The sequence below is a fragment of the Megalopta genalis genome, chromosome 5 (assembly GCF_051020955.1).
Source record: "Megalopta genalis isolate 19385.01 chromosome 5, iyMegGena1_principal, whole genome shotgun sequence".
Lineage (NCBI taxonomy): Eukaryota > Metazoa > Arthropoda > Insecta > Hymenoptera > Halictidae > Megalopta > Megalopta genalis.
Window position 1 is genome coordinate 18,688,359 of NC_135017.1, and position 27,547 is coordinate 18,715,905.

At 38.4% G+C, this 27,547-nt stretch overlaps 1 protein-coding gene and 3 long non-coding RNA genes across 6 annotated transcripts; 1 reads left to right on the forward strand and 3 right to left on the reverse strand.

Moving 5' to 3' along the window:
• Positions 1 to 322: 322 nt before the first annotated feature.
• Positions 323 to 877, reverse strand: LOC117220454 (uncharacterized). The gene is made up of 2 exons (XR_004490274.2): positions 797 to 877; positions 323 to 685 (listed from the first exon to the last, which is right to left on the reverse strand). It is a non-coding gene; the product is annotated as an uncharacterized LOC117220454 (long non-coding RNA).
• A 6,604-nt stretch (positions 878 to 7,481) lies between these two features.
• On the forward strand, positions 7,482 to 24,317 carry LOC117220475 (putative fatty acyl-CoA reductase CG5065). 2 transcript variants are annotated; one of them, XM_033470464.2, is made up of 7 exons: positions 7,482 to 7,610; positions 9,862 to 10,070; positions 19,437 to 19,676; positions 20,135 to 20,399; positions 21,594 to 21,896; positions 22,320 to 22,527; positions 22,850 to 24,317. In XM_033470464.2, exons 2-7 carry the CDS (start codon positions 9,873 to 9,875, stop codon positions 23,151 to 23,153), a joined length of 1,518 nt encoding a protein of 505 aa, XP_033326355.2. In that variant the 5' UTR covers positions 7,482 to 7,610; positions 9,862 to 9,872; the 3' UTR covers positions 23,154 to 24,317. The 2 variants fall into 2 exon arrangements, with proteins under 2 accessions (XP_033326355.2, XP_033326354.2); XM_033470463.2 differs by having other exon boundaries at positions 7,482 to 7,601.
• Positions 16,556 to 21,647, reverse strand: LOC117220482 (uncharacterized). Of its 2 annotated transcripts, none has more exons than XR_013033579.1 (5): positions 21,394 to 21,647; positions 20,882 to 21,070; positions 20,324 to 20,469; positions 18,714 to 19,715; positions 16,556 to 18,633 (listed from the first exon to the last, which is right to left on the reverse strand). It is a non-coding gene; the product is annotated as an uncharacterized LOC117220482 (long non-coding RNA). The 2 variants fall into 2 exon arrangements; XR_013033578.1 differs by having other exon boundaries at positions 20,858 to 21,070.
• LOC143259574 (uncharacterized) lies at positions 24,057 to 25,929 on the reverse strand. Its single transcript, XR_013033581.1, has 2 exons — positions 25,501 to 25,929; positions 24,057 to 25,320 (listed from the first exon to the last, which is right to left on the reverse strand). It is a non-coding gene; the product is annotated as an uncharacterized LOC143259574 (long non-coding RNA).
• Between the last annotated feature and the right edge of the window lie 1,618 nt (positions 25,930 to 27,547).

The window sequence follows — 27,547 nt, forward strand, 5'->3', positions numbered from 1 at the left end:
AGAAGCAATGGAACATTCGGCACGAATTTTCTGCTGCTTTCAAACAGCCTAACAGCGCCAATTTCGCGCAGCGGCAAAACGTTCAAACTGTTCGCCAAGCAACAGTTTCCTGCAATTCGCCGCGCGGTAACACTGCGTGCACGCGACATCTGTCGGCGAGTATTGATTTAAGTTTTCGCCGCAGACTTGGAACACTCGCCGACAGATGTCGCGCGCACGCCGTGTTACCGCGCGGCGAATTGCAGGCAACTGTTGCTTGACGAACAGTTTCAGTGTTTTGCCGCTGCACGAAATTGGCGCTGTTAGGCTGTTTGAAAGCATATTTCATATTGGAACATGAAATGGAAAATTGTTTATAACTAATGGATTACAATTCATACATACAACAAATGGTTATGGATACATTGTTAGGGATCTCTTCTGAAACTTTGACTAATAATATCGAAATTACATCGAGAAATCATTAAACTCTGATCGCTTTTATTACAGGATCGTAAAGATATTTTCCACTGAGATGTATACGTCACAAGAAGAATCAGCATTACGATACATTCCATCCTTGTGCCCCGCAGAACCAGGAAAGAAGTAAAAGGCCACGATCTCGAACAACCACGACAATGGAAGATGTATGTTAGCCATACCTGAGGTACCTCCGCCAGCATCACCTGCATCGACATCGTGACCACTATTTCGAACAGCAAATGCAACAAATTCTAATCTAATTAATGTGTACATAATACAATCTACATAATAAATGTATAATTATAATTCAACTATTGCATTCTTTATTTATCACCTTCCTCTCCCATCCTGCCACACCCTTTCATACTTCTTTCCTCATTTGTCCACCGTTTTCACAGTTCTTCCACAATCAACGCAATCTCTCACACTCTCTCACTCTCTAGCTCTCTCACTCTCACGCACTTCCACTCTCTCACTCTCTCACTCTCTCATTCTTTCATTTTCTCACTCGTTCTCTCTCTCTCTCTCTCTCTCTTACTCTTCCTTCTTATCCTCCTCTAAAATTCTAATACCTCCTCGCACATCATGTGCACCTGATACAAAAGTCCAAAATTTTCCCGAAAATTCTCGAAAATTTCCGGAGAAAGTAGTACGAATCAACGTTGGGCCAGGCATTCGAAAGAATACCTCCTCGCATATTATGTGCTCCTGATACAAAATTCCGAAATTTTCCCGAAAATTTCCGAAAATTTTCGGAAAAAGTAGTACGAGTCAACGTCAGGCCAGGCATTCGAAATAATACCTCCTCGCATATTATGTGCTCCTGATACAAAATTCCGAAATTTTCCCGAAAATTTCCGAAAATTTTCGGAAAAAGTAGTACGAGTCAACGTCAGGCCAGACATTCGAAAGAATACCTCCTCGCATATTATGTGTTCCTGATACAAAAATTCCGAAAATTTCCGGAAAAAGTAGTACGAGCCAACGTTGGGCCAGACATTCGAAAGAAAATTTCGAAAATTTCCGGAAAAAGTAGTACGAGCCAACGTTGGGCCAGACATTCGAAAGAAAATTTCGAAAATTTCCGGAAAAAGTAGTACGAGTCAACGTTAGGCCAGACATCGAGTTTAGAATACTTCCTCGCACATCATGTGCTCCTGATACAAATTTTCGAAAATTGGGTTAGAATTTTCAGTAGTACAAGTCAATAATAGGCCAGGCAAAGAAATTCGAGAAACCTCTTCGAAGAGTATCATGTTCTCCTGATATAATTAGCAAGTAGTTCATGTCAATGGAAAGTCAGATGGAACTATCAGAATGGGTGAGAGAGAGAGAGAGAGAGAGAGAGAGAGAGAGAGAGAGAGAGAGAGAGAGAGAGAGAGATTGCGTTGATTGTTGAAGAACTGTGGAAACGATGGACAAATGAGGAAAGAAGTGTGAAAGGGAGTGGCAGGTTGGGAGAGGAAGGTGATAAATAAAGAATGCAATAGTTGAATTATAATTATATAATTATTATGTAGATTGTATTATGTACACATTAATTAGATTAGAATTTGTTGCATTTGCTGTTCGAAATAGTGGTCACGATGTCGATGCAGGTGATGCTGGCGGAGGTACCTCAGATATGGCTAACATACATCTTCCATTGTCGTGGTTGTTCGAGATCGTGGCCTTTTACTTCTTTCCTGGTTCTGCGGGGCACAAGGATGGAATGTATCGTAATGCTGATTCTTCTTGTGACGTATACATCTCAGTGGAAAATATCTTTACGATCCTGTAATAAAAGCGATCAGAGTTTAATGATTTCTCGATGTAATTTCGATATTATTAGTCAAAGTTTCAGAAGAGATCCCTAACAATGTATCCATAACCATTTGTTGTATGTATGAATTGTAATCCATTAGTTATAAACAATTTTCCATTTCATGTTCCAATATGAAATATCGGAGCAAATAATTCGTGCCACTTTGTACATAAGAGATAAAGTAAAATCCGGCACGATTTTACTGCTGCTTTCAAACAGCCAACAGCGCCAATTTCGTGCAGCGGCAAAACGCTGAAACTGTTCGTCAAGCAACAGTAACGCGCGGTAACACTGCGTGCGCGCGACATCTGTCGGCGAGTGTCCCAAGTCTGCGGCGGAAACTTAAATCAATACTCGCCGACAGATGTCGCGCGCACGCAGTATTACCGCGCGGCGAATTGCAGGGAATTGTTACTTGGCGAATAGTTTGAGCTTTTTGCCACTAGTCCAATTGGCGCTGTATGGATCCCGAAAGAAGCTTCACTTGTTCTCCACAAGAGGCTCTACTGTTTGGCTAGCAGGTTCAGCGTTTTGCCGCTTACTTTGTTGGCGCTGTATGGACTCCGGAAGAAGCTTCACTTGTTCTCCACAAGAGGCGCTACGGTTTGGCTAGCAGGTTCAGCGTTTTGTCGCTTACTTTGTTGGCGCTGTATGTACCCCGAAAGAAGCTTCGAAATTTCTCCACAAGCGGCGCCACTGTTCGGAAAGTAGCGCGAAATTCGAACGCTAGAGTTGTATTTTCTTCGAATAAAGAAGAAAAAATAGGGAAAGCGGTGCTGCAAATCGACTTGGCCGTATATCTGGCTTTATATCTTTCTACCAGAATACAGTATAAAATGATTATGTACTTCGATCGATACCTTAAATATAATGCGCTTAATATCTACACATTACATTCAAATACATTTTGGCATAGCTTGTGCCGAAGAGAATTTAATGTTTTTACAAATAACTAATGTACGTGGTAGTTTGTTGGAATGAATACTTTTATAATCGATTAAGTTATTGTATACTATATACTCTTTACAATATATTTGTACTTTATATTTTTATCTTACTCTACTGTACAATGAAATAAAGTACGCTTAGATTTAAATTAGATTATAAATAGGTTTCAGTCAGCCTCGATAGATCCCGTTTGAACGCATTAAAAAGTAATTATAAGTCCACGCGTTGAATTAACGAGAGAGTGTGACATTTTTATTTCTGTACGTATTTCTTCATTCTTTTTTCGAAGAACCAGCAAGAGGCCCGAACGACACGCGTTACAGGATTAGCATAAATAATGAAAAACGATGATAAAAGCTGCTCGATAATATATGTTCCACGCGATCAGAATACTTTCTCGCTTTCGAAATAGCCTGATTGGTTGGACTTCCGAAATGCTAAGGAACGACAAGGTCTTTCATTCGTTCAAGGCCGAACAATTGAGATCCCTAGGCATTCGGCTGACCTGGATCCGCGTGCACGGTATAAGAACTTTCTTCTGTTCTTGTCCAGTTGATTGCAGTCGTTTCGATATTGAGACGCGAACGAAGAAAAATGACTGCACTCGTCCGGCTCACGCATGTTTTGTATAACATTAGGACATTCGCACGCATAAGCACAACAACGATTGCTCAGAAAACCATGCCAGGAGGACACCATAAATCACGACGAAGTTCATTTCGATGACTAAACGGTTATTCCTTATTCGATATATTACGGCAAAAGGGATCGAAGATCGGGAAACAGTAATTTTCTAATGAAACTTCGCAAGTATATAATTAGTCGGTCATCGATTTTAATTCTATGTATTGTAATTAATATTACAATATATTACAATTATTATATATGTTATATATATCATATTATACTATATTATTATTATTATATTACATTATATTATTATTATTATATTATATTTTATTATATATGTGTGATCATTGTAATAAAATTATATTATTATTATCATATTATATTATATTATATTATATTATATATACTAATATTATATATGTGTGATCATTGTAATAAAACAGCGTTTTTGTAACGAGCCATATTTACTTGTTCTCTAGCTCTTTTCATCGCGTATCCAACGCTCAGAGATCTAATAAATTTACTGTATTCATTAAATATCTTTAATACCGAGCTCTGTGCACATATCACAATATTCAGAACGGTGAATATATCGAGTGAGAAACCGAGGAGCGGGAAAAAAAACTGTTGGGTCAATGACTATCGGTACAAATTGTAAAACAAAATCTAGTTATACCGGTTCGTATAATTTTTACAAAGCGAGGAATATGTTCGCCGGGTGAAGAGACGAGTTTCGACGGAAACGATAGCAGCTCCGTTGATTTTCATGACCCACACTTTTACAGAGCCGGGAAACGCTCGTCCGGTCTCCATTCCTTAAAACGCTGAACCCGACAGTTTCATCAACGTCCGTTTCGATGTTAACTTGTGTTTCTTAAAACGATTTTGTAATCGTGTATATCGGCTGGACGCTATCGCGAGTTCTCGAGAACCACATTTCTTAGCCGGGAATATAAATTAGTATTCCCCGTTTTGTATCAAGCGTTAAAACTATATCGCCGGTGTAAGACAAGAAGTTCGAACGTTTCTCGTCCGCCAGACTTTACGATCGACGTTTTTTGTTTTCATCGAAGAGACAACCGATATATTTCTTTCGAAAGACGACCACGTTTCTCTCATCTCGTCGCGCGCGGCAACTAATCCCGGGGCGAGTTCAACGATCTTGACGCGGACCAAAATCGTTGCTCCAGCTTCGCGAGCATTTCATTTAACAAAAGATAAAAGTAGCGTACAGCGTGTTATTTGCTCGATGCAAGTGCAGCGCTCATTATTGACAACGGTAAAAACGGGACGAGATGGAAAGTGTCTAAAGAACATCGGCTGGCGAGTCTCTAAATTTCGGTTTCACTTTTACTTCATCTGCTCCGAGAACAGTTAACGATTTCCCTCGTGCAACTTCATTTCCAATAGCCACAAATAATATTCCAATAATATAATATATATATTATATTATATTATTGGATATTTATTATTAATTATTATTATATTTATTAATATTATTGGATATATATAATATAATATATAATATATATCCAATAATGTAATAATAAAATATAATATAATAATAATATATCCAATAATATAATATATAATATATATCCAATATTATTGGATATATTATTATTATATTATATTTTAATATTATTATATTATTATATATATATAATAATATTCCAATGGCCTTTTTCGATTCCAGCGACACATTTCGATTCTCGCATAATTTTTCAAATTACAGCAAACATAATACGTTGGCTTCAGCAATAATTTTTAGCGTCGTTGTCGCGAAGAATTTAGAATTCTTTCTGTAACGTTTTGTAAATTTGAAATACGCGTAAGTATATTAAATATGTTGTCGAACAACGCGTTACTTGAGAGTAATGCATGAAACCTTTTAGTAATTTATTAACGTCATCTTGTAAACTGTAACGAGACGTACGCAACGTTTAGATCTATTGTGCAAATTGTTTTTCTGTACTGCCAAACTCGAAGGCGACAAGAATTCTTCTCCATAATCGATCATCATCGAGTTCTTCCCCAGAATCTTTTCCCAGAACCTCCGATTGCAATCTATTACATAAACCGAACTTTTATTCGTACGCAAGAGACGCGAGAATAACTAACACGGAATAACTAACAAAACAATTCGTTCTTCGAGATAAATCGACGAGCAATAATCTTTAAAAGTACAATGAACAGAACAATGAACAAAATAATGAACGCCTGATGACGTCGAATAAATCTTCAAGTATATTATTTCATAAGGCAGAAGTGCCTATTATGGGACCACTTTTCAGGGTGTGTATCGTCGATTTGATTGCAATTGAAAAGCGTTATCGTCGAATATTTATACTATCGTTCTTCTAGACGACGTAATGAATTTCGAAATACTTCTTCAACACGAATAAAAGATAACACGTGTGAACCAGTAAAGTAAACTATATTGTTCTCTGTCCAGAATGTTGTCATTTGTCCGCATTGTGTGACGATGCCGATTCTGTGGCTGCAAGGAAGATCAGCGCAGGTCGCACGATTTCCGAGATATTGTCGCTTAAAGTTCTGTTCGCTAACGATTAACAGATTATTTGTTGTATCTATCAGAAGAAGACTATCAGAAGATCATCAGATTATTTATTCATCGTGGAGGCAAATACTGTAGGCTCGAGAAAATGATGCGATAAGTAGTTATCGCGCTACTAATAACTAGCGTTTCAAGTTGCATAATTTCTTCGAGTCCACAGTATTTGTTTCCGCGACGAATAAATAATCTTCCGATAAAGTTTCCTCTGTGATAAATATATATATATATAATATATATTATATTACATTATTTATTATATTATTATATTATATTATTAATATAGATAATATATACATATAAATAAATATATAATAAATATATATATATATATATATATATATATATATATAATATAATAATATAATAAATATATATATAAATCCTACAGTCCAACGAAGACTCGCATCGACCAGAATTTTTGGAAATTACAACACCGCGGCGTTTTTCCTCGGAATTGCTCTGCTGAAAGTAGCGTTTTTTCTGTGCAACGCACACGGCGTGCGCGCCGATCCCGAGTTAGAAACCGGACGCGCGAAGGCAGGCGATCGAATGAGCGAGAGGGCCTCGGGTCCCGGGATTCACGGCGATAACGGCAGCAACGACGACGACGACGACGACAACCGAGGCACAAGGGAACGCGACCCTGAGTGCTCGACGGCAAAGACAATGACTCTCTCGGCAGTGCGTGTTGCGGCGCGCGCTTATCCGCGGGAGACAAGTATAAAAATGACCTCGACGGGGATAAAGTGTTCGCCGATCTTGCATCGACGGTCAGTACGCGTTCGGGACACCTTCGTTGTAGTCCGCCGAAGGGATCACCCGCGCGAGTTCTCTTCTCTGCGGCTTCTGCTGCGTCATCGAGTATCTGGTCGGACGAGTGCGTTTGCTAACCGGGAACCAACCGGTAGGGACACACGCGGCGATCCTAAGCGTCCGAGAGCATCGTCCTTGGGATCTTGCCCCCTTTTACGGCCGCGTCGACTTAGGGGCAGTCGTCGTCGTCTAGTGTCGCACCGGCGACCGCAGTGCGTCCAGTGAAGTTAGAGGATCGAGAACCGCGAGCATCGAGAACCGCGAGCATCGGTCCCGGCTAAGAGAACTTATCGTAGTGCGAATCGTAGTGTCTTGTTTCTTTCTAGGCTTCTTCCTTCGACGCTTGGCTTCGTTACGACTTCTCAGGTAGGCACGGTATGTCCGACGTTCGCATCGTTGTCCGCGTACAAACGAGTCACCGAGATCTGCAAAACGTATTTCTTTTGAATTTTCGTTGTGGACTCGGATCACAATGATGCAAATCGATAAATACGTGAACAATAAGTAAACAGACGGATGAAAAATATGCAGACGGACAGACATTGGCAATGCTTGGAATGCAGAACTTGGAATGCATTTTTATTCTCTTCTGTCATTCCAAGTGATAGCAGCATTTAAGAAAGCTAGAGCAGAACCTGGAAGAGTGAGATGTTCGAATAATGGACGACCGTCTGACATTTTAACTGCATCGAATAATTGGTTTATAGCTCCAATGCATCGATTTATAAACAGAATCGTTCATTGCAATTCGAATGAATTAATAAGTCAGACATCGGCGATCCGGTTCATCGAGGTTCTACCGTATTCTTTCTTCAAAATTCAGGTCATCTAGTCCACCATTAAAACGAGTTATGCGGTTCTTCGAGTGGTCTTGACCGTCACTGTAGCTCCGACATTTCTGTGGTTGCATGGGAGAACGCCGCATGTCGCTTGTTTTCACTTTCAAGATATCGTCGCTTGAAGTTCTGATCGCTTCGCATGTACTAGTATGTATTTCGAATTGCATAATTTTGTCTAACAGAACTTGCTTTCACGTGCATTCGGTGTACGTATAGTTCCACGGGTGTGATGCATTAAGTGCAATAATTTAAATTCTTGGAAACTGCGACACGCGGCGTTCTTCCTTACAGCCACAGATTTATCTCCGGCGAGACTAGGATCCATGACACGTGTTCGGGTCCGGATTATGGTTGGTGATAGCGATCGTTCGCTACTGGTGTCGCGTAGATCCCATCGACGCAGGCCGCTGCATCATTGATCCGATTCGAGCGAGATTCAGGCTAATATAATAATAAGTTTTATTATAATATAATATTTATTATATTATATTATTTATAATTTATTATTATATAATATTATTATAATTTATTTTAATATAATAAGTTTTCATTAACGGTTTAGCCAATTTGCTGATTCTCTGTCAGCTATTGTAAAAATAAATTACATCGAATTAGATTGAATTTGAATTGAATTAACTTTCAAAGAAAGATTAACAGACCTTCAGAATTGTTCCACTTTTTTCGAATTATTCATAGGAGAATGGTTGGATCGCGGATTTGGCGCGTATCGGCCGGAAACAAGTAGGTGAGCCTTCGAACTATCGAGCATTAGAAAGATCACGAGAGTTTGAGAATGTACTAGTTTCGTATTTGTTGAATTATTAATAGGAGAACGGTTGGATCGCGGATTGGATGCGTTTGTAACAGAAACAAGTAGGCGGAATTTCAAACGTTAGAAATATACTTATCATCGATGCTAGATACTAATGAACGATACTAATTGTTTCGAAGAATCTCCGAAAATCGATACACTATTCTAGATAACAAAATCAAATCGTTGCAGATATCGCAGCCGCGTAATATTCATTACAGCGGTTCACAGTTACTCGAACATTTCAAAAAACGGTTTCGCGCGAATTTGAAGGTCGACTACTTGTAACGGAACACTGCGCCGTGAATCGTGTCAATTATGTCGTCGCCGAAAGTGAAATTGACTGGTACTCAAACTATCAATGAGTTCGACGAGCGATCGTTTTGCCGGAGTTCGTTCTCGCTTTCTCACGACTCTCGATTTTTACGCGAAAAAACGAAGACACGGTTTTACCGCAGCGTAACTGCAGTTTCCTTTGGAACATGCTTTGAAGACAGCCGCTTTATTCGCGGAACAGATTTATGCCTTTCAATGTGCTCGATCAACTTTTAAGAACGAGTAAACGAGATTCAAAACGGTGAAGACAAATTCGAAACGATTCGAAGATACGATTGTCTCTCTCTCTCTCTCTCTCTCTCTCTCTCTCTCTCTCGCGCGCGCGCGCAACTTATTAAGCTTATTAACAAAAAGGAATAAATGGCTGTCAAGCTACCGTATCTTGCGTTCGCATAAAAATCAGCAGTATGCTAATTGTACTAAATTAGAATTACAATACTTTGCACGTTTTGCATAGTTTTCCCTGCATAAATGCCGCGCGCAGTTCGCACATATACTTTTCATTCTATGCATCCACTCGCATAAATAAGGAAATTCGATGAACTACGCGTATCGTTAAGAGACGATCCATCCTTTTCATCTTTTTCTTCTTCCTCGCTTCACCCAGTTCGACGTTTTACGGTGCCCTCGTTTGTTCCAGTGATTGCGAAAATGGCAGCTTCGCCGTCTCAATCGGTGTCGACGTGGTTCGAGGGTCGAAATGTGTTCGTCACCGGGGGCAGCGGTTTTATGGGCAAAGTTTTAATTTACAAGCTGCTGGTCAGCTGCCCGAATCTGGGGAACATCTTCATGCTGGTCCGAAAGAAGAAAGACGTTGACCCGCAGACCAGATTGCTGCACATGTTACAGGTAAGACCCTTGACAATGTTGCTATGTTGATCGACCCTTTGTAGTATCACAGGTCAAATTTCCACTCCGAATTCATCCCTTTGCAGTTTAAATCGGCCCTTTTGCCGATCAAAACCCAGTTCTTCCTTCGTTCTTCTTAAACCGTTCCGCTGAAAATCAAATCCAACGTGAACGTCTCATTCTGAAATTTGTAATTAATACAAAATATAAATAAATAATATAAATAATAAATATATATAAATATAAATAAATATAATATAAATATAATATAAATATAATATAAATATAATATAAATAATAAATATATATAAATATAATATAAATATAATATAAATAATAAATATATATAAATATAAATATAAATAAATATAAATATAAATAAATATAAATAAATATATATAAATATAAATATAAATAAATATAAATAAATATATATAAATATAAATATAAATAAATATAAATAAATATATATAAATATAAATATAAATAAATATATATAAATATAAATATAAATAAATATATATAAATATAAATAAAATTGTCGCATGCATGTGACAATAAGAAAAAAAAGAAAAAGAACAAAAAGATATTAATCGCGAGTACTTACGTCGAGAACAGCTAACAATGAACCTCGAAATGATCCGAAGAAATCATGGTCGTGTATTCTACGTATATGCCGACGCGCATCGTGCAGCCACTGTACGCTCAGAGAAACTTGTTTTTTCCCGCGAGTCGTGCCGGGCATTTCATAAAAAAAAGTTGTTCTCATGGGAACTGGAAGAAGCTTTCAAAATCACGGCGTAAATTACCGCGGCTGTTTACTGCTAGTCATCGGGCGTGAAAACGCTATTATCGAGATATTCAGAGAAATTTTTTTATTCTGACGCACGCGAACCGCTCCAAACCTGAAACAGAGGAATTAATTTTGCAATTCTTAATCACGATTTTAATAGGGAACGTAGAAGATTATTCGTGCAGACGTGAAGCGTTTATAAAATCGTTAATATCATAAATCGTATATATAAATATATATAAATATTATACACAAATATGCGTAAATATTATAAATATATATAAATAAATGTGTACAAATATTGTATATAAGTATTGTATATAAATATTATATACAAATATACGTAAATATTATAAATAAATATATATAAATAAATGTGTACAAATATTGTATATAAGTATTATATATAAATATTATATACAAATATACGTAAATATTATAAATAAATATATATAAATAAACATATACAAATATTGTATATAAGTATTATATATATAATAAGACCCGGTGCATCAAAGAAGTAATAACTATTTATAATGCAAATCGTATTAATAATCAATGTGTCCGTTCGAAGTGTCACACATAATGACGCATAGCCGGCATTTAAGCACATCCATGTGAAGCAAACATTAATCAATTACTTAGCCAATTACCATATTATCTGCCGAACGCTTTTTTATATTCAATAACTTCTTCTGCTCCAATTATCGCGCGTTTTCTTTTCACGCGAATTACAAACTATAAATTCGTTCAGCTCTCGGACAACGTTCGAACAAAAACTAGCAACCTTTTATCATACCAGTCTCACTCGACGTGTCTCCGTCTCACGGTGTTCTCTGTTCGCTACAACTGTTAGACAGTTAACGTAATTTTCAAGCGTCGATTATACTCGACGAGAACGGTCGAGGGACCGGTTAACGCGAATGTTTTCCAAAAAAATAATCACGAACGAGCCAGCATAAAATTGGCAAAAGGCGTCGGATTCGATTCCTGAAACAGGGTCTACGTGAAACGGATAACGTCGTAGGTCCGAAGTTCGAGCCGGTGAACCTGTTCCCTCGGAATCGTGTCCTCGAGAGAGCATCGACGACGACCGGCCGCGCCGCAAACACGAAAATTTCGTTGCGAAACGGACGACAGAGGAATTCTCTAGTTGTATGCAAGGCCTCGAAATGTAAATCTAATGGTGTTTACAAACGATACACTCGTGTTCTGGGCCGGTTCGGATGAATCTTAGCCGTCGGCACGCGGCGACTTCGTGGCCGCACGGGCACCGTGTTGCTTAATAAAACCATAATCGATTCCAGGTTTCCCAGGCAGCGAACCTTGGCGCTTTCGATTTTGTCTTTCTCCGTTATCGGAGTCGTTTTTACGGCGCGACAGCCCGGAACCGATTAGAACGACCGATGGACTATTACAGAAGATCCAACTGAATTTCTTAACCCTTTGGGTACAGATGTATTTGAAGAAATTCTTGCGTTTGAGACGGACTTAATTGACTGACGAATTAGACTCGTCGTCTATAACTAAGCCGAAGCAAGTGCGTGACGAGTCTCAGTCGTCAAATGTACCCAAGGGGTTAATTAATTTCACCATCCATCGTTCTATCTAATTTCTCTTCTTTTTGTAATTTCGTTTAATAATTCCGTGAATTTTTCTCGCCGTTGTTCTATCCAGTTCCACGATTCTCTCGATAGAATTGCTTTCTTATCGAAGGCCCCGTTCTCCTCTTCAAACTGTCGAGTCCAGGAACCGCTGAAAGTTTAACCATCGCGCCGATCTTTACATTCGTTTGTACGTATCCAGTCGTTGTCTTTATCGTGTTTTTTGTCAGCAGCAGTTTCTAATAACTCTTTGTGCAACGAACGGTTCGTTCGTCCTTCGCAAGTGCCACAGTGATTCAACGCTGCACCACGTAGAACACCCATACGCGACGAATGCATCTCGCCGTTAAATTTTATATTCTCCTTTAACAAGCTGTTTTCGTCGAGTTCCCTCTACGCCGAGTCCCACGCTGCTAACGGTGTCCCCATCACAGGTACCAGTATAATATTCGTATTTATTTGCAAACCAGTTTCGATATATTTTTTCATTCCTGCTGGCCGGGGATTCCACTTTATTCATCAAGGTCTTCGCAGAAGTTCGATGTCATTGAGAGGTCCGATCGCTCCATCTCCTTCTAAATATAATTACCTAATCTTCTTCTCGATCAATATTTGCCGTTCGCCTTCGAGACTTCCTGGAAGATTTAAATGTTTAATACTCTGGTACACCTTTTATTTTAGTACCGCGAAGCGTTCTTTTTTTTTGTGTCTTACACTAGAGGCCAATAGACGTTGCATTTCTAGTTACACTGTTATGCAGTTATACGGTTATGCGGTTATACAATTATGCTTTGATATCGATATCTTGAATTCGAAATATTCGATACAGTTTTTCATTACTACTTTAGGCTTAAAAATCAAACGCTATGAGTTGAGATAAAGTAACGTGAAATAATGTTAAATAAAATTAAATAAACCGACTGATCGAATGCACACTATGGATTACGCTATCCTGGCACAGGATCATATATTATTCTTGTCGATCTCTGCTAATTGTTAAGGAATTTTATAATCGCGGATTATAATCTCATAAATCGTTTCTTGGCGTCGCTATCTCCGATGTTTTATAGTAACAGCGTTTTCGAACATATTTTTTCCACGCATCATTTTCCTTATTACAACTGACTTAAGCAATAAAAAGAACTGCGACCAGCTGTCATTACCCGCGTGCAGATATCTTCTCGATGCTGTGATTTGTTTTCTCCCGCCGATTAATTAATTACCCTGCGGGTAATTTTGTCGTTGTCTCGTGCACCGCAGGTCTATTTTAAGATGCAGGTTGATTGACTGTTGCGCCGCATACCGATTTACATCTGATACCGGTTTCGTTGCATGCAACTAATTTGGCATTGCCGTTTATAGTATCGAAAATACTGCAGCAGCGTTCGCGAACGCTTCGAACGACTCGTAACTTCGTATCTGCCACGTATCGTGAAGAATCTGTAATCACAAAGAGTACACATGCTCCATTAGTCTCTGGACAATGCGGAGATACTCGGTACAGGCCCGCTAAATTCTCTCCAATTGTCGCTGTTGAAATTTTAGCCTCGAACAAAAATTAATCTATAGTTTACTTAGTAAGATATCTTCAGTTAAGATATCGTTTTACATTTCGCCGGCTCCGTCAGCGGGCAGCGACGGTGACGTAATCTATATATATTAGATGCCGCGATACATCATCGCCGGTACCTTTTGATGTACTTCGTGCCCTAACCGTCACGTATACAGTGTAAGACGCGACAAATAAAACGTCTCTGATTGGTGGACACGACGAACCCAAAAAGAGTATAAAAGAAGCGTTTCTTCTTACCGGACAGTTAGTAGAGTTTGATCGCTCGATCGGTTTCGCCCATATACCTTCTCTCATTAAATAGAATAAATAAAGTCCTTTTAAGCAAAGTATTAGAATCATATTCATTTTCATTCCATAATCCCAACAGTCGCTCAGCCTGCAAACAAATATGAACGATTTAGGAAGAAGAGATACGATTATTACCGACTATAAATTATTAACTATAAAAATGAGGCCCAAGGCTCGATCAATCGTATCTCCAGTTCCCAAATTCGCCATCTTTGTTTCCCAGCTGAAGGAAAATCAGGGAGAATTTACTGTACTCTGTGTACGTTAAATAAACGATCCGTTTGCAGAACAAATACGATCGTGCACTATTTGTTTACAAGCCAGGCGACAATTGGGAGAGAATTTACTGTATCAACGTTCTCTTCGACGTAAACATTGCTAAAGACCATTCGATCGTGAATCGAGACGCATCGGTAAACGCGAATCCAACATCTGAAATTCAAATAGTTCGGCGTACCGTTCAGTACCGTTTAGTGGCGGTGAATTTACGTGTAGGATTACATTCTCGGACACCGGTTTAGAAGCCGTGTTTGCGTAAAAACTTAGCGAATCCGTAAACGTATCGGTGCACACGATGTGCAGTTAGTTCCTGCTTTACATCCAAAGAGGTATAGTATCCTAGTAAACATCTGGTGATCTAGTATCGCAACGCGTTACGCTGCTCTTCGCCGATGTCGCGAGATCTATGCAAATGCATGGAGCTACGATCGGAGTCGTTAATGCGCGGTGGAAACAGTTGCAGCGCGATTTGAATTGCAATTTGGACACAGAGAACGGTTCCCGGTAACTGAAGTTAAGTAAGCAGGCAACTGAAGTTACCACGAAGACCGAGAGTACGGCGAACCGTTTTTAAACCGAGCGTGTTTAATCTAACCGAACAATTTAGGATCTATTTGAATTCGTGTGCGAAGAATCGCGTGGTTTAAATATTGCTGAAAAATCGAACAGCCTCGGTAAATCGTGGTAAATCCATCTTCTGTATGTACTCGTGCATAGTAAACAGTTGTTAGATACGAGAATCTCTCAACGAATGAGCAAAAAGGAACAAGTTTTTGCGGGAAAACCTCGTTTCCTCTTATCTCACCCGGAAGACGTCCGCGTGTAATTAAATTAAGAGATTAGTCACAATGTAGCAATTAATTGCGGTGACACGCCATTAAATAATTTTACCATGGTTACGAAAGATTCGCTCGACTCGCGTTACGTTTTAACGGCGGCTTCGTCGATCGTTTTAACGCGGATTTGGTACGATATTTCTGTTTTCTAAATTACGTTTGTACAATCGCGCTGTAGGAGAAGTCGAACGGTCGATTCGGCAAAAGTGACGAAACTTGTCTATAAATCAATTGATTTAACGCCGCTTGTCGATGTGGCGTTGAATTAACATTTTAAAGAATGTCTTGCGACACTTTCTGGTAAAAATAGCGTTGAGTTATGTATTACGTTAGCTTGTGTGTTAATGGTAAGAATTATTATAATGTAATGAAATTACAATAATGATTCTCTGAATTAAATAAAATTATAACGATGATTCTGAATTAAATAAAATTATAACGATGATTCTGAATTAAATAAAATTATAACGATGATTCTAAATTAAATAAAATTATAACGACGATCGCAATGAAATGATTAGAATTAAACGAAGAAACATTCCTATTCGTAATTACGTATGCGATTTACAAAGGCTGTTCTCCCGGCTCCGACTGTGCAGAGCCTTTCTTCTGCACAAGTCTATCGGTATCGATCAAGGAGAGAAAAAAACGAGTTCCGAGTTCCGCTAATCATATACGCGCATGTATCGTTGCGTACGCATGTTCAACGTATAATTTCGTTTCTTTTTTTAGCGACTAAAAGACCTTTTAAGACTGTACCCGCGTGAAAGGATTTTCTGACGTTCTCTCGCGTGTCTTTTTATAGCGCGACAGATCAACGAACATTAATATTTTTCGTAGCACCGATCGATCGATCGATTCCCTCGAAACGGAACGCGCCGATTTAAAATTGTTCGAATTACAATTTCGCAAATGAAACGCGAGTTGTCCAATTTGTCAGCCTAATGGGGAATCACCGACCAGGAAGAGAGGCCTGCGCCATTATTTGCTTTTCGGAAAGGTTTTATGGAGAAACGGATGTCCTTCGCGTACGGAATAAATGAGGCGAGCTATGCGAAGAGAATACTGCTTGTCGGTCGGACGATTTCAACGCGTGGTCACGGTGCCGCGTATACATATATTAGAATTTTATTCATCTTTATTTACACCGAATTGCTTTTTAGTAAACAGCCGAATCGTCTTCAGCCGAAAAGATGGTACAGCAATGTCTCCCTAATTCGGGCTCGGATTGCGCTCAAAAATGGACGATCTGTGAAGAGGAGACACGATTATTCGAGCCTCGCGGCGCTCGTTTTTGTAGTTGTTAACAATCGGCGATTATAAAAGCGAGCCCCGCAATGCTCGGATAATCGTATCTGCTCTTCCCAAATTGTCCATTTTTGTGCGCAATCCGAGCGCGAATTTCGGGAGAAATTCGGGCGAAACGGAACATTTTTATTTGACGTAATAGCTGTATACTTGTCACGACGGATCGCGAATTGTTATGCGAAGCGGCGGCAAAGAAATTGAAATTATTCGCGGAAGAAGAAACTTGAAATAATAATGACGTATTTTGAACCACTTGTACGAGGAAGCAGATAAGATGAACTCAAATTTCATATGCACGCCGTCGCTTGTGCTCGGACAAGGTCTTCGGTGACTAACAATGTGAGGCTGAGAATAAAGAAGAGGTGGACAACAATCTCTCCCCTCGTAACTTGTTCAAATCTGAGATCGTTTAATATATAAATATAGACAGAAACGGGCAGATCAAATGCAAAATAGCAAAAACGTTGGCAGCGTCGATCCAATAAAAAAAAGCGATAAAATTAAGCCGTGTTGAACTACCTAAAGTATCTTTCAGTAATCGGTGGGTTAAAACACACGTCTGCAAAAAAAATGAATACTGAAAAGGTTAAGAGTCGTGCCTGGATTGTCAACTTGTAGAAGCACCCGGGCACGTACCCACGCCGCACAGAAACAAGCTGTTGCATAATTTATTAATACATACTGTTTTTATCGGACTGACCCCTTCCTATTTAACGAAACTGACTTCTGAGTTTATTAACATCGTACCCCAAAGTACCTACAATTAAACCTTGCTAATAATTACAATTTCTGTTTGCTAAATGTTTACAAAGTCGTTGTGCATATAAAGACTCTAAAATTCAAGAAAATGCGATGAATCTAACACGACAAATGTGTCACAGTATTATTGAGACGAAATGAAAGAAGCACGAAGTTGTCGCTATTTTTAATTCCTTGGAATTGACGCAGAAAATTTGTATTTCGCATAAAAATTCGCAGCCTAATAATCGCGAGTTCTGTATTATTGAGACGAAATGAAAGAAGCACGAAGTTGTTGCTATTTTTAATTCCTTGGAATTGACGCAGAAAATTTGTATTTCGCATAAAAATTCGCAGCCTAATAATCGCGAGTTCTGCAATTCCTTTTCGGTTGCAAATAAATCGACGTTCCTGCTCCATCTCAATTCGCCTTTCGGACATAGGCGGCGGAGAGAAAGAGAACGAAACAATAAAAACCTGTAAAACCGAGGGAACATTCGGCAACAAAGACGAAGAATTTATTTACTTGCGTCAGTCGATCCGAGGAGTCGCGATTCGTAACGCGTCCACGAGCGCGCGAGTGAAGGGGACGCTAATGGTGCAGGTATGCAACCGATAATTTCACCATGTACCGTTTCCAAGTGTCACTGAAAATCTCAATGGGACAGGTGTCGTTCTTCGCGACAGCAAACACGGCCACGCTCGCCTACGAATCGTTAAATCGCGTTTCCGCCGACACGATGCGATACAAAAATTTCCCTTCCGGCCGCTGGCAATTAATCGCGTGGTTCCGGTCGCGGCGACGGAACCGTGTGCAGAAAGCGTGTGCCGCTCGAAAGTTCGGAAAAACTTGGGTAACTCGATCTTCCTCGATGGTGTTCCCATTTAACTGAAGACGCTCTCTCGACACAGACCAGTTTCCCGACGAGATTTCTTCCCGCGAATCGAACATGGACTCCGTATTAGGAACGATTACACGGCTTCGCAACGATCCTGAAAAGGTTCCGATCTCGCCTTTCTTTTATTCAACTAAACGTTTCATAAATTCTTGCATCCAGCGGATTCGGTTCTGTCGATTCGATCCGCAAACCTGGAACTCTCATCTAACGGGTTCCCCGGACCTCCGATGCACAGGGCGATTCATCTGAAACAAGTCGAACGAGTGAGATTGCTTGAAGTGAAATTTAATACTAATTTCACGTTAATAATGAAATTCTAACGAACCAATCGTCCCGCAGTCCTGTTAATTTGTATTCCACGGTTTAATAAGTCGAGTATTCGATATTTATAAAGCGTGCCAGCGCGTTACTACATTCTCCTATAATTGTTTTCCTTCGCCTACCACAATCTTTCCTTGATTTGCTTCCGGATAAAACGATACGATCTACCCCGGTGACGCAATTCTGTTCAACAGGACTCTGTGTTCACTGTTTATGCAAATTTACATCGCGCAAACAAGCTAAACATTTCGCTATTGTTTGCAACGTGAAATAATGCGTGCATTGGCTAGGCTCGTACAACTGTTTCGAGTCAAATTTATTCAATTTTGCAAGTGAATGTTTACTTTATTTTGTGTCTGATTACTCAATCGGCCATAGAAACGGATAACGTAATAATAATTGTTAAAATTACGATACTTCTAATTGAATGAATCATGAAAACTCGTAATATAATTGTTGAAGTTACAGTACTTTTACTTTATCCAAGTTTGATTGAATAAATCATGGGATCCCGTAATATAATCGCTATATAAAGTTATAATACTTTGACATCATCAAAGTTTAATAATTATTGAAGTTACAATGGTTTTACTCTACTCTACTCTACTCAGAATATAATGAAATAAATCATGGAGATTTGCTATACGATAATAATTGTTTAAATCATGATACTTTTACTTTATCAAAGCCTAATCGAACGAATCATAAATTGGGATTACAATTGCAGCAAGAACCGTTCAAGTCGATCAAAGAGAAATCTCCGGAGAAGGTGAAGAAACTCATCCTGGTACCTGGCGACACCACAATGGACGGTCTCGCATTATCGACCGCCGATAAGGAACGACTGATTAAGGAAGTCAGCGTTGTCTTTCATATGGCGGCAAATGTGAAATTCGACCTGACGCTGAAGGATGCTGTGCGAATAAATACCCAGGGCACCATGAACGTCCTTAAACTCGCGAAGCAGGTACATATTCATCTCTTCATTTAATAGGACGTGTATTTACTGAAACAGAAAATTTTGCTCAAATGTTATACTATATACACGTATATATGTATATAAATTCTAAATATCGCTCCTCAGTGTGTACGTATGACCGGTTACGACACATCTTAATAGCATTATAGAAGTTCAATGCGTCTGACATTTTCTAGCGAACCTGCGATCATAATTATTATGTTATTTCAGCACAATAATTATTATTTCACGTCAAATCGCATTAGCTGTAAATAATTAGCTAATTTCGATTTCTACTCACTTGCATTTCGTGATTAATAGCTTCAACTTGAATAATAAGCACGTTTCTGTCGTGCATTTTTCGCAGAAAGAACCGTTCTTTCCGTAAGGCATACGGTCTTTTACTAAATCTAAGAGAAATTCGAACACGATCAACCGACAAAAGTTAATAAAAATATTTGCCACAGATGACGAGCTTGGATTCGTTCGTTCACGTTTCCACGGCGTATTGCCACTGCCACGAACCCGTGCTCGAGGAAAGAAACTATCCAGTATCGGTACAGCCCGAAGTCATGATAGACACCGTGAACAATCTGAACGAGGACGTGCTCGTTTCGATGACGCCGAAATTGCTGGAAGGCCAGCCGAACACTTACGCCTTCAGCAAAGCGCTCAGCGAGGATTTGGTCCAAAGATCCGGCCTGCCGGCAGCTGTTGCTAGACCTTCGATAGGTAAACCATCTTCCTCTCCTTTAACGCTTCGAATTCCACCATTGGTTTATCGCTGTTTCATCGAGACACTCTGCAATGTATTTGTCAAGTATGAAAACTTGTTGAAGAAATCATGTTATTATGAATCAGAGAAATGATATCCGGAATTTAAAACAGTAGGAAGATTAAAAGCAGACGATTTTCATGTTCTATAAAAATCCGCAGTCTAATAAATTATTAAATCGGTCATTAGAGGCAATTGCAACTAACACAAAATATGTTTCCACGGCAACTGCGACGTTTGTCTATAATGCTCGCTGCAAGGTGCATTAATCATCACTAAAAACATGCAATCCGTTCTAAGGATTCTCTAAAGACACTTTTTGAAAAATGGAGACCATCAATCCGCCGAAGACGCGTCGCTATAATAAATGATTCTTTGGACATATCCCAAGACGATAAAATTAACATACTTTTACCTATAATAGCATTTTGTAACCTACGAGCACGAGAAGAATCCTCATTTCTCTTTTTTGGGCTTATGGTTCCGTCTTACAGATGCGCCCGTCCTTTCTAATGTGTTTTATGATTGATGCTCTCGAACAGATTGTGTATCTGGCACTTTTTAACCGGTCCTAGATGCTGCAGGAGGCAAACCACTGTCCATAAATATTTCAGTACTCGTACTTTCTCTGTAAATATGAATTTTCAGTGAAACAATCCAATTCAAATCTCATGTCTACGTATACAATACCGTAGGAAAGACTATTATAATTGTAAATTTCTAAATAAACGTCTATTAAAAATCTATTTAAACTTAATTTGCTATTAAAAAATTGCTATTAAATTATTATAATTAAATTGCTATTAAAAAATAGATTTATTATTGTTAAAAATTATAATAGAGATTTATTATAATTGACTTTGCCACTGTTTCAAATCAATTGATTGAAGTTTCTATTGAAAACCTATCACGATATACAATAATAATATACGATTGAAAGATGACAATTACAAAGAAAAATGAAAACTGTATTATACTGCCATCTGCCAAGCCTTAGGCATCGTTCCCTCGGAGAACTCCTTTCACCCTCTCGACCTCGATACTTTTGGATTCCCGGTTTTTTTTGCTATGAAACTCAACGGACGTGAAATGTCAGAACGTGGTTGCAGCATCGCGTGGGCTCCTTAATGATATACGTTCTCAAATTTCAGTGCTTGCATCATTGAAGGAACCAGCGCCCGGCTGGGTGGAGAACTTGAACGGGCCAACCGGTCTGATGATCGGAGCCGGCAAAGGCGTGATCAGGACCATGCTGTGTAACGACAAGTACTTCTTCAACATAGTTCCATGCGATATCGCGATCAACGGCATAATCGCCATGGCGTGGAAAGTCGGAATCGAGAAACCCCAGGAGCCGATATACATGAACGTGACGAACGGCGCCGAGAATCCGATCACTTGGCGGAGCGCCATCGAAATGGGCAAGATACACGCTAGGAACCATCCGTTCTCAGGTGGTTACTGCAAAAATACATACGATAAGATTTATATACGATTTTCTAGAATTTATACATTTTAAAAAGTAGACTTATTATTGTTAAAATTTATAATAGAAATTTATTGTAATTGACTCTTTGCTACTGTTTAAAATCAATTTATTGAAATTTCTATTGAAAACCTATTACGATATACAATTATAATATATATATATATATATATATATATATATATATATATATAATATAATAATATATATATATATATATAATAATATAATAATATATATAATAATATTATATAATTTATTTATTATATTATAATATTATATATATATTATAATATACAATTGAAAGATGACAATTACAAAGAAAAATGAAAACTGTATTATACTGCCCATCAAATACATACGATTTTATAAAACTTACGCATCCTTTTAGGGATTCTCTGGTATCCAGGTGGATCCAACACCAATTCGGTGGCGTATCACTGGATCCGTGTAATCTTGTTCCACCTTATACCGGCATACCTGCTGGACGGCGTGATCATGTTATCTGGAAACAAACCGTTTTTGGTACGAGTTCAGCAGAAAGTCAACGCTGGCATCAAAATAGTACATTACTACACGACCAAAGAATGGAAATTCCGGTAACTAAAACATATGCCCGCATAATAATAAATAATAATAAAACATACCATAAAACATGCACGCATAGTAATATAGATCACAACACAATATCATTTACTTGTTCCAATAATTGTATTCGAACAGAATCTCATTCCGACCTGATAGAATGTCTCGATATAAATTAAAATATAACTTCTATAAAATTCTACAAAATCTAAGTCTCGTTAAGAAGAATACTCGTGTGGTTGCCACTTAAAATTGTTTACCATTTGTAACACACTATCGAGAAACTCCGTTAACAAAAATCCGACTAAAATCTAATCGAAATCTCGGAATTTTCAGAAACGACCGCATGAAGGAGCTGAACCAACAATTGAGCTCCTCGGACAAAGAAGAGTTCTTTATGGACATAGCAGCGGTTTCGTGGAACGAGTTTCTATTGACATACTTGTTAGGCATCCGAAAATTCACGTTGAAAGACGACCCGTCGACACTGCCGCGTGCGCGACAGGTCATGAACTACATGTACTACGCGGACAGATTTGTTAAGATCGCGATGGCATTGTTGTTAGCGTGGTTCGTTTATTCTTGCATGAACATGACCAGGGAACTCGCGATCGCTCCGTTCGACGTGAACGAGATTTAGCTGTACTGTTAAGTAAACCGCAGACTTTACCTCACGGTAATCTTTTTATATCGTCGTATCTGCCCCCTAATCTGCCACGCCGTTAAACGTACGTCTCGTTGATCGGAGTTCGGCATTGTTCGAATACAATTCTATTCGGATAATGAAATTGCCACGAATACGATTCGTAATTCGAGAATTCATTAAGCGCGCGTGTTATCCGCTTCTTTTAATTATACACAGCGGTGGCGCAGAATCGTGTCGATTCCATGTCGCGATTTAAGTTTAACGATATTAATTACACGATATCGAAACAGTGATCGCCGCTTGATTTATCTCCAGTGGAATCCTATATTCCTCTGTTGTCGACGCTTATTTATCTTCACGGAGAATGCAAGCGTACAGCGCATATAAATTATCTTCGAATCGCAAGGGCTTCATCGGGCCGCGTTTTCTTTGACTATAACGCGTGGAAGGAGACGCGAGGCTTCCGATTCTGGAACGAAACTACTGTCTACAATGATGAAACGTCGCAGCATAATACAATTATCATAGGATTGACCTACTCGAGTCACGTCGGCGAATCGAATGCGGATATTTGTGATATCTAGATTCTTGTCATTGTTTTTTTAGCGGTTACGAATCGAAAGAACGATTCGGAGATTGAACATTCAGATTGAATTCGGCGATCGAGCTCGACGGAGACGCCAACGTGCTGGCAAACAGAGATGTCCGACTTTGTCTTCCAGTTAATTAAATCGTACGGTCCGCACGGTGTAAACGGAGTGGGAATTATCTGCAACAAAAATGCACAATGAGCATTAGAATTATCGCAAATTTACATAGGAACATTTATATGTAGATACTTTCAAAAGTGTTCGATCATGGAAACAATTTTCGCGTGCGCTAGAAGAATGCAAAAAATTAGCAACTCAATAGTAAGAATGTTTTATTGTTATAATGTACATTGACACAGCGTGTTCGTTGCCACGATTACTTATTATTTTTAAGTCGTAAAGTTATTATTATTATTATTATTATTATTTCGTGTTGAACGAGTATGTATACGGGAACATTGACTTTTCGTGCGACGCGGCGTAACCTGTGCGATGTGTGATCGTTAAGACGCAACGTATAAATAAGTTTATATGATTGTACTGATTAATAAATGTAATAAGATAAAAAGCTTGTTGATTTATTCGGAATGCGAGAGAAACTTTTGCGGATACTGCACGTACTAGTGTAATTAATAATTAATTATTATAAACAGTGGCTTTCCTTGTCGGCTGCAGATTTTTGGAAATTCTATGTCATAGTCATCATAGTCAGATTTCTACAATAGATTCCGATAAAATGAATTTAGTTCCAGTAGCTAGCAAAAAGTTTCTACTACTAATTCTCCTACCGGTAGATACTTTCAGTCATGTTTCTATTATTTTATAAAATTCTAGTAAGTATATTATATTATATTATTATATACTATATTATATTATTATATACTATATTATATTATTATATATTATATTATATTATATAAGTATTATACTATTGTATAATATAAGTTTGCACGTAGTTTAGGATACGCCACGCCTATGGGAATTTCAACACAGTTGAAAGGCTCGCAAACGTTTGCCAATTTTCCGCGTCAGTTTTCGGCCGACAGGAAAATAACAACAGGGAAGTTTAAAACGGACACCTGTCACGTTTATTCTGCGCACAGAGATATTTAAATAATACTTAAGTATAGAAATCAGTCAAGGAAAATGTCATCGCACACTGACATTTCAAAAATTTCGAAACCGCGGTTTGCTGTTCACGCCCCCGTGCCGTACACGCTTCCACGAAATTTCAATCTATCCCAAATTCTCGTCGTGACAGTGTAAATATTGGAAATGACGCGACAGTTACAGTAGAAGAAAGTTGATCGCCTTGGGGTACGAATCACAGCCTAATCACAGCGTGCGGGCGCGCCGAGCTGGGCGAAATTTATTTCAAATGAGAATATTAAGAAGTACTATTTGAAATGAAAATAAAAAAGAGCAACTATTATGGAAATCATACGGCGATACAATTATCAACTTTGAATCTGGTTTACGGTGATATCCTCGTTGACATTTCCGCACGATCAAAGTCTTCTTTTCCTTGTTCTTCTTATCTTTTTTCTTTCGCTCCAGCAAATTGCCACCGTCTACAAAAAAAAAACATTTGCATATATTATCTGGTAAATTAGTGTCTCTAAAATCTAAGAAAAAAGAATCCAAGTCATTTCGACCACTCTTGAAAAAGTTATTCTGTTTGAAAAAGCATCTCATAAAGCCCCGAAGGGACGAACGTTTTTCTTCGCCTTGTTTTCACGTCGGGCACTCACTTGGGCTACCCAGTTTCCTCATCAACGGGGTCATGTTGCGTGAAAGAAAAATTCGAAGGGGAAGATGCAGGGTGCACCGTCGCTGGACACAAGTAGTTTCCAATTGACGTCTCGACGATGGCTATTAATAATCCGTTTAGCCGAGGCGTGCACGCGAGAAAAATTCTTTTCGGTTTAGAATAGGTCACCGAGACTTGGATCCTTAACCTCGGTTTCACGAAAGCCGGCAATTACAAGTGTCACTATTGCTGGTATGATGAAACACAGTCCAAAATCCGGAGGTTAAGAGTTAACAACTCAATACCGTATTTGCTTAACAAATTTGACAGTGGTTTGCGCAGACGTTTACACGTTCTAAAGTGTTATACTATGTGTCGTATGCTATTAATATTCCGATACGTGATATTAATATTCATGCGTTGAATGATATTATTATTATTCATATACGTATATTATATGAATATATATATACATATATATATATATATATACATATTATATGTATGATATTAATATTTATATATTATATGAATGATATTATTATCCATATATGATATTAATATTCATATAATATACGTATAGTATTATTATAACTATGTTATATTCATATATATACATATTACATGTATGATATTAATATTTATATATTATATGTATGATATTAATATTTATATATTATATGAATGATATTATTATCCATATATATATGATATTAATATTCATATAATATACGTATGATATTATTATAACTATATTATATGATATTAATAATAATATGTAATACGTATATATAAAATAAATTCAGAAACGGTGTCACACGTAACTATTACTCATAACGAAAACCATTTGACTTGAGATAACAACAATATTTATGCAACGTCTCTTTTCATATTCGCCGCAACACTTACTGATTCCGGCTTGCAACATGCACGCGTTTACTACAAAATTATCAAATCGCCGCGTACTCCTCCATTCTTTATCTTCGCCGGCTGTTCGCGCCGCTTTAACGCAAATTTACAAAACTACCGCGAAAACCGTGGCGGCGGTTCATACTAATGCATTATTAACACCGGCGTTTAGCACGGGTATTTCACGAAAGCCTGAGCACACACCGTCTGACCGTTTGAATTTTTTCCATAGTGAAACATACTAATTGACGGTTTCCGAAATCAAATAGCGGTGTGCTCGCGTGGCCGGGGTTCGCCGTGTGCAGAACACAGGCGTCCTAAGATGTTGCAATCGTTCGGCTCCTATACGTTCTCTCGCTGGCGCGCGTTTCGTACTCTCTCGCCTAGCACTCTTGTTTTCACTCTCGCTTTCTCGCATTTAGTCTCGCCGTTACACCTCCACCGGCGTCTAACGCACTCGAATCTACAAAAAAAAAAATTGGACACAAGGTTACTCCACTTTTAAATACGATCAATCAAACTCTATTCGGGTCAGATTTACCGTCAGGCCTCTGTCGCCCAATTATATAAAATAATATCGCACGAGCAGGTACTTCGCCGAACGAACTTATGGTCGCAGTATATAATCTTTTCTTGGTATTATTATCCGATGATAATAATAATAATAACGACGAACAAAAAACAGAATGTTCTTAGTATACACTTTTCGAGAAATGTTGAAAAACATTAGATATCGTCGCGTAATATACAGATCGTCGAGCATTTGTTATTAATAGTCGGGATGACATTAACAGGATGATCAATCGCTAGGAATACGTAAACATGCGTCTTGCTTTGTATAAAAAATTACGAGGTAGCCATGTATACGTCGCATTGATATCGGTAAACTAGTGTTTCTTTTCTAAGGCGATTGTCGAGGCGCATATATACCTTACTCGCGATAAACATCGATTTTATAATGACTTCCAAGATGTTATCCTGATCATTGAGCGTCTTCATGCGAAACTCTTTGCATGAATTTAAATGAAAAAAACCATAGGTCAAATGCAATTTAATTTTTTCTCATACTAATAATTGTAATACCAAGGTACTCATTGATTATTCATCGAAACATACTATGTTATACTAAAATCATTTCT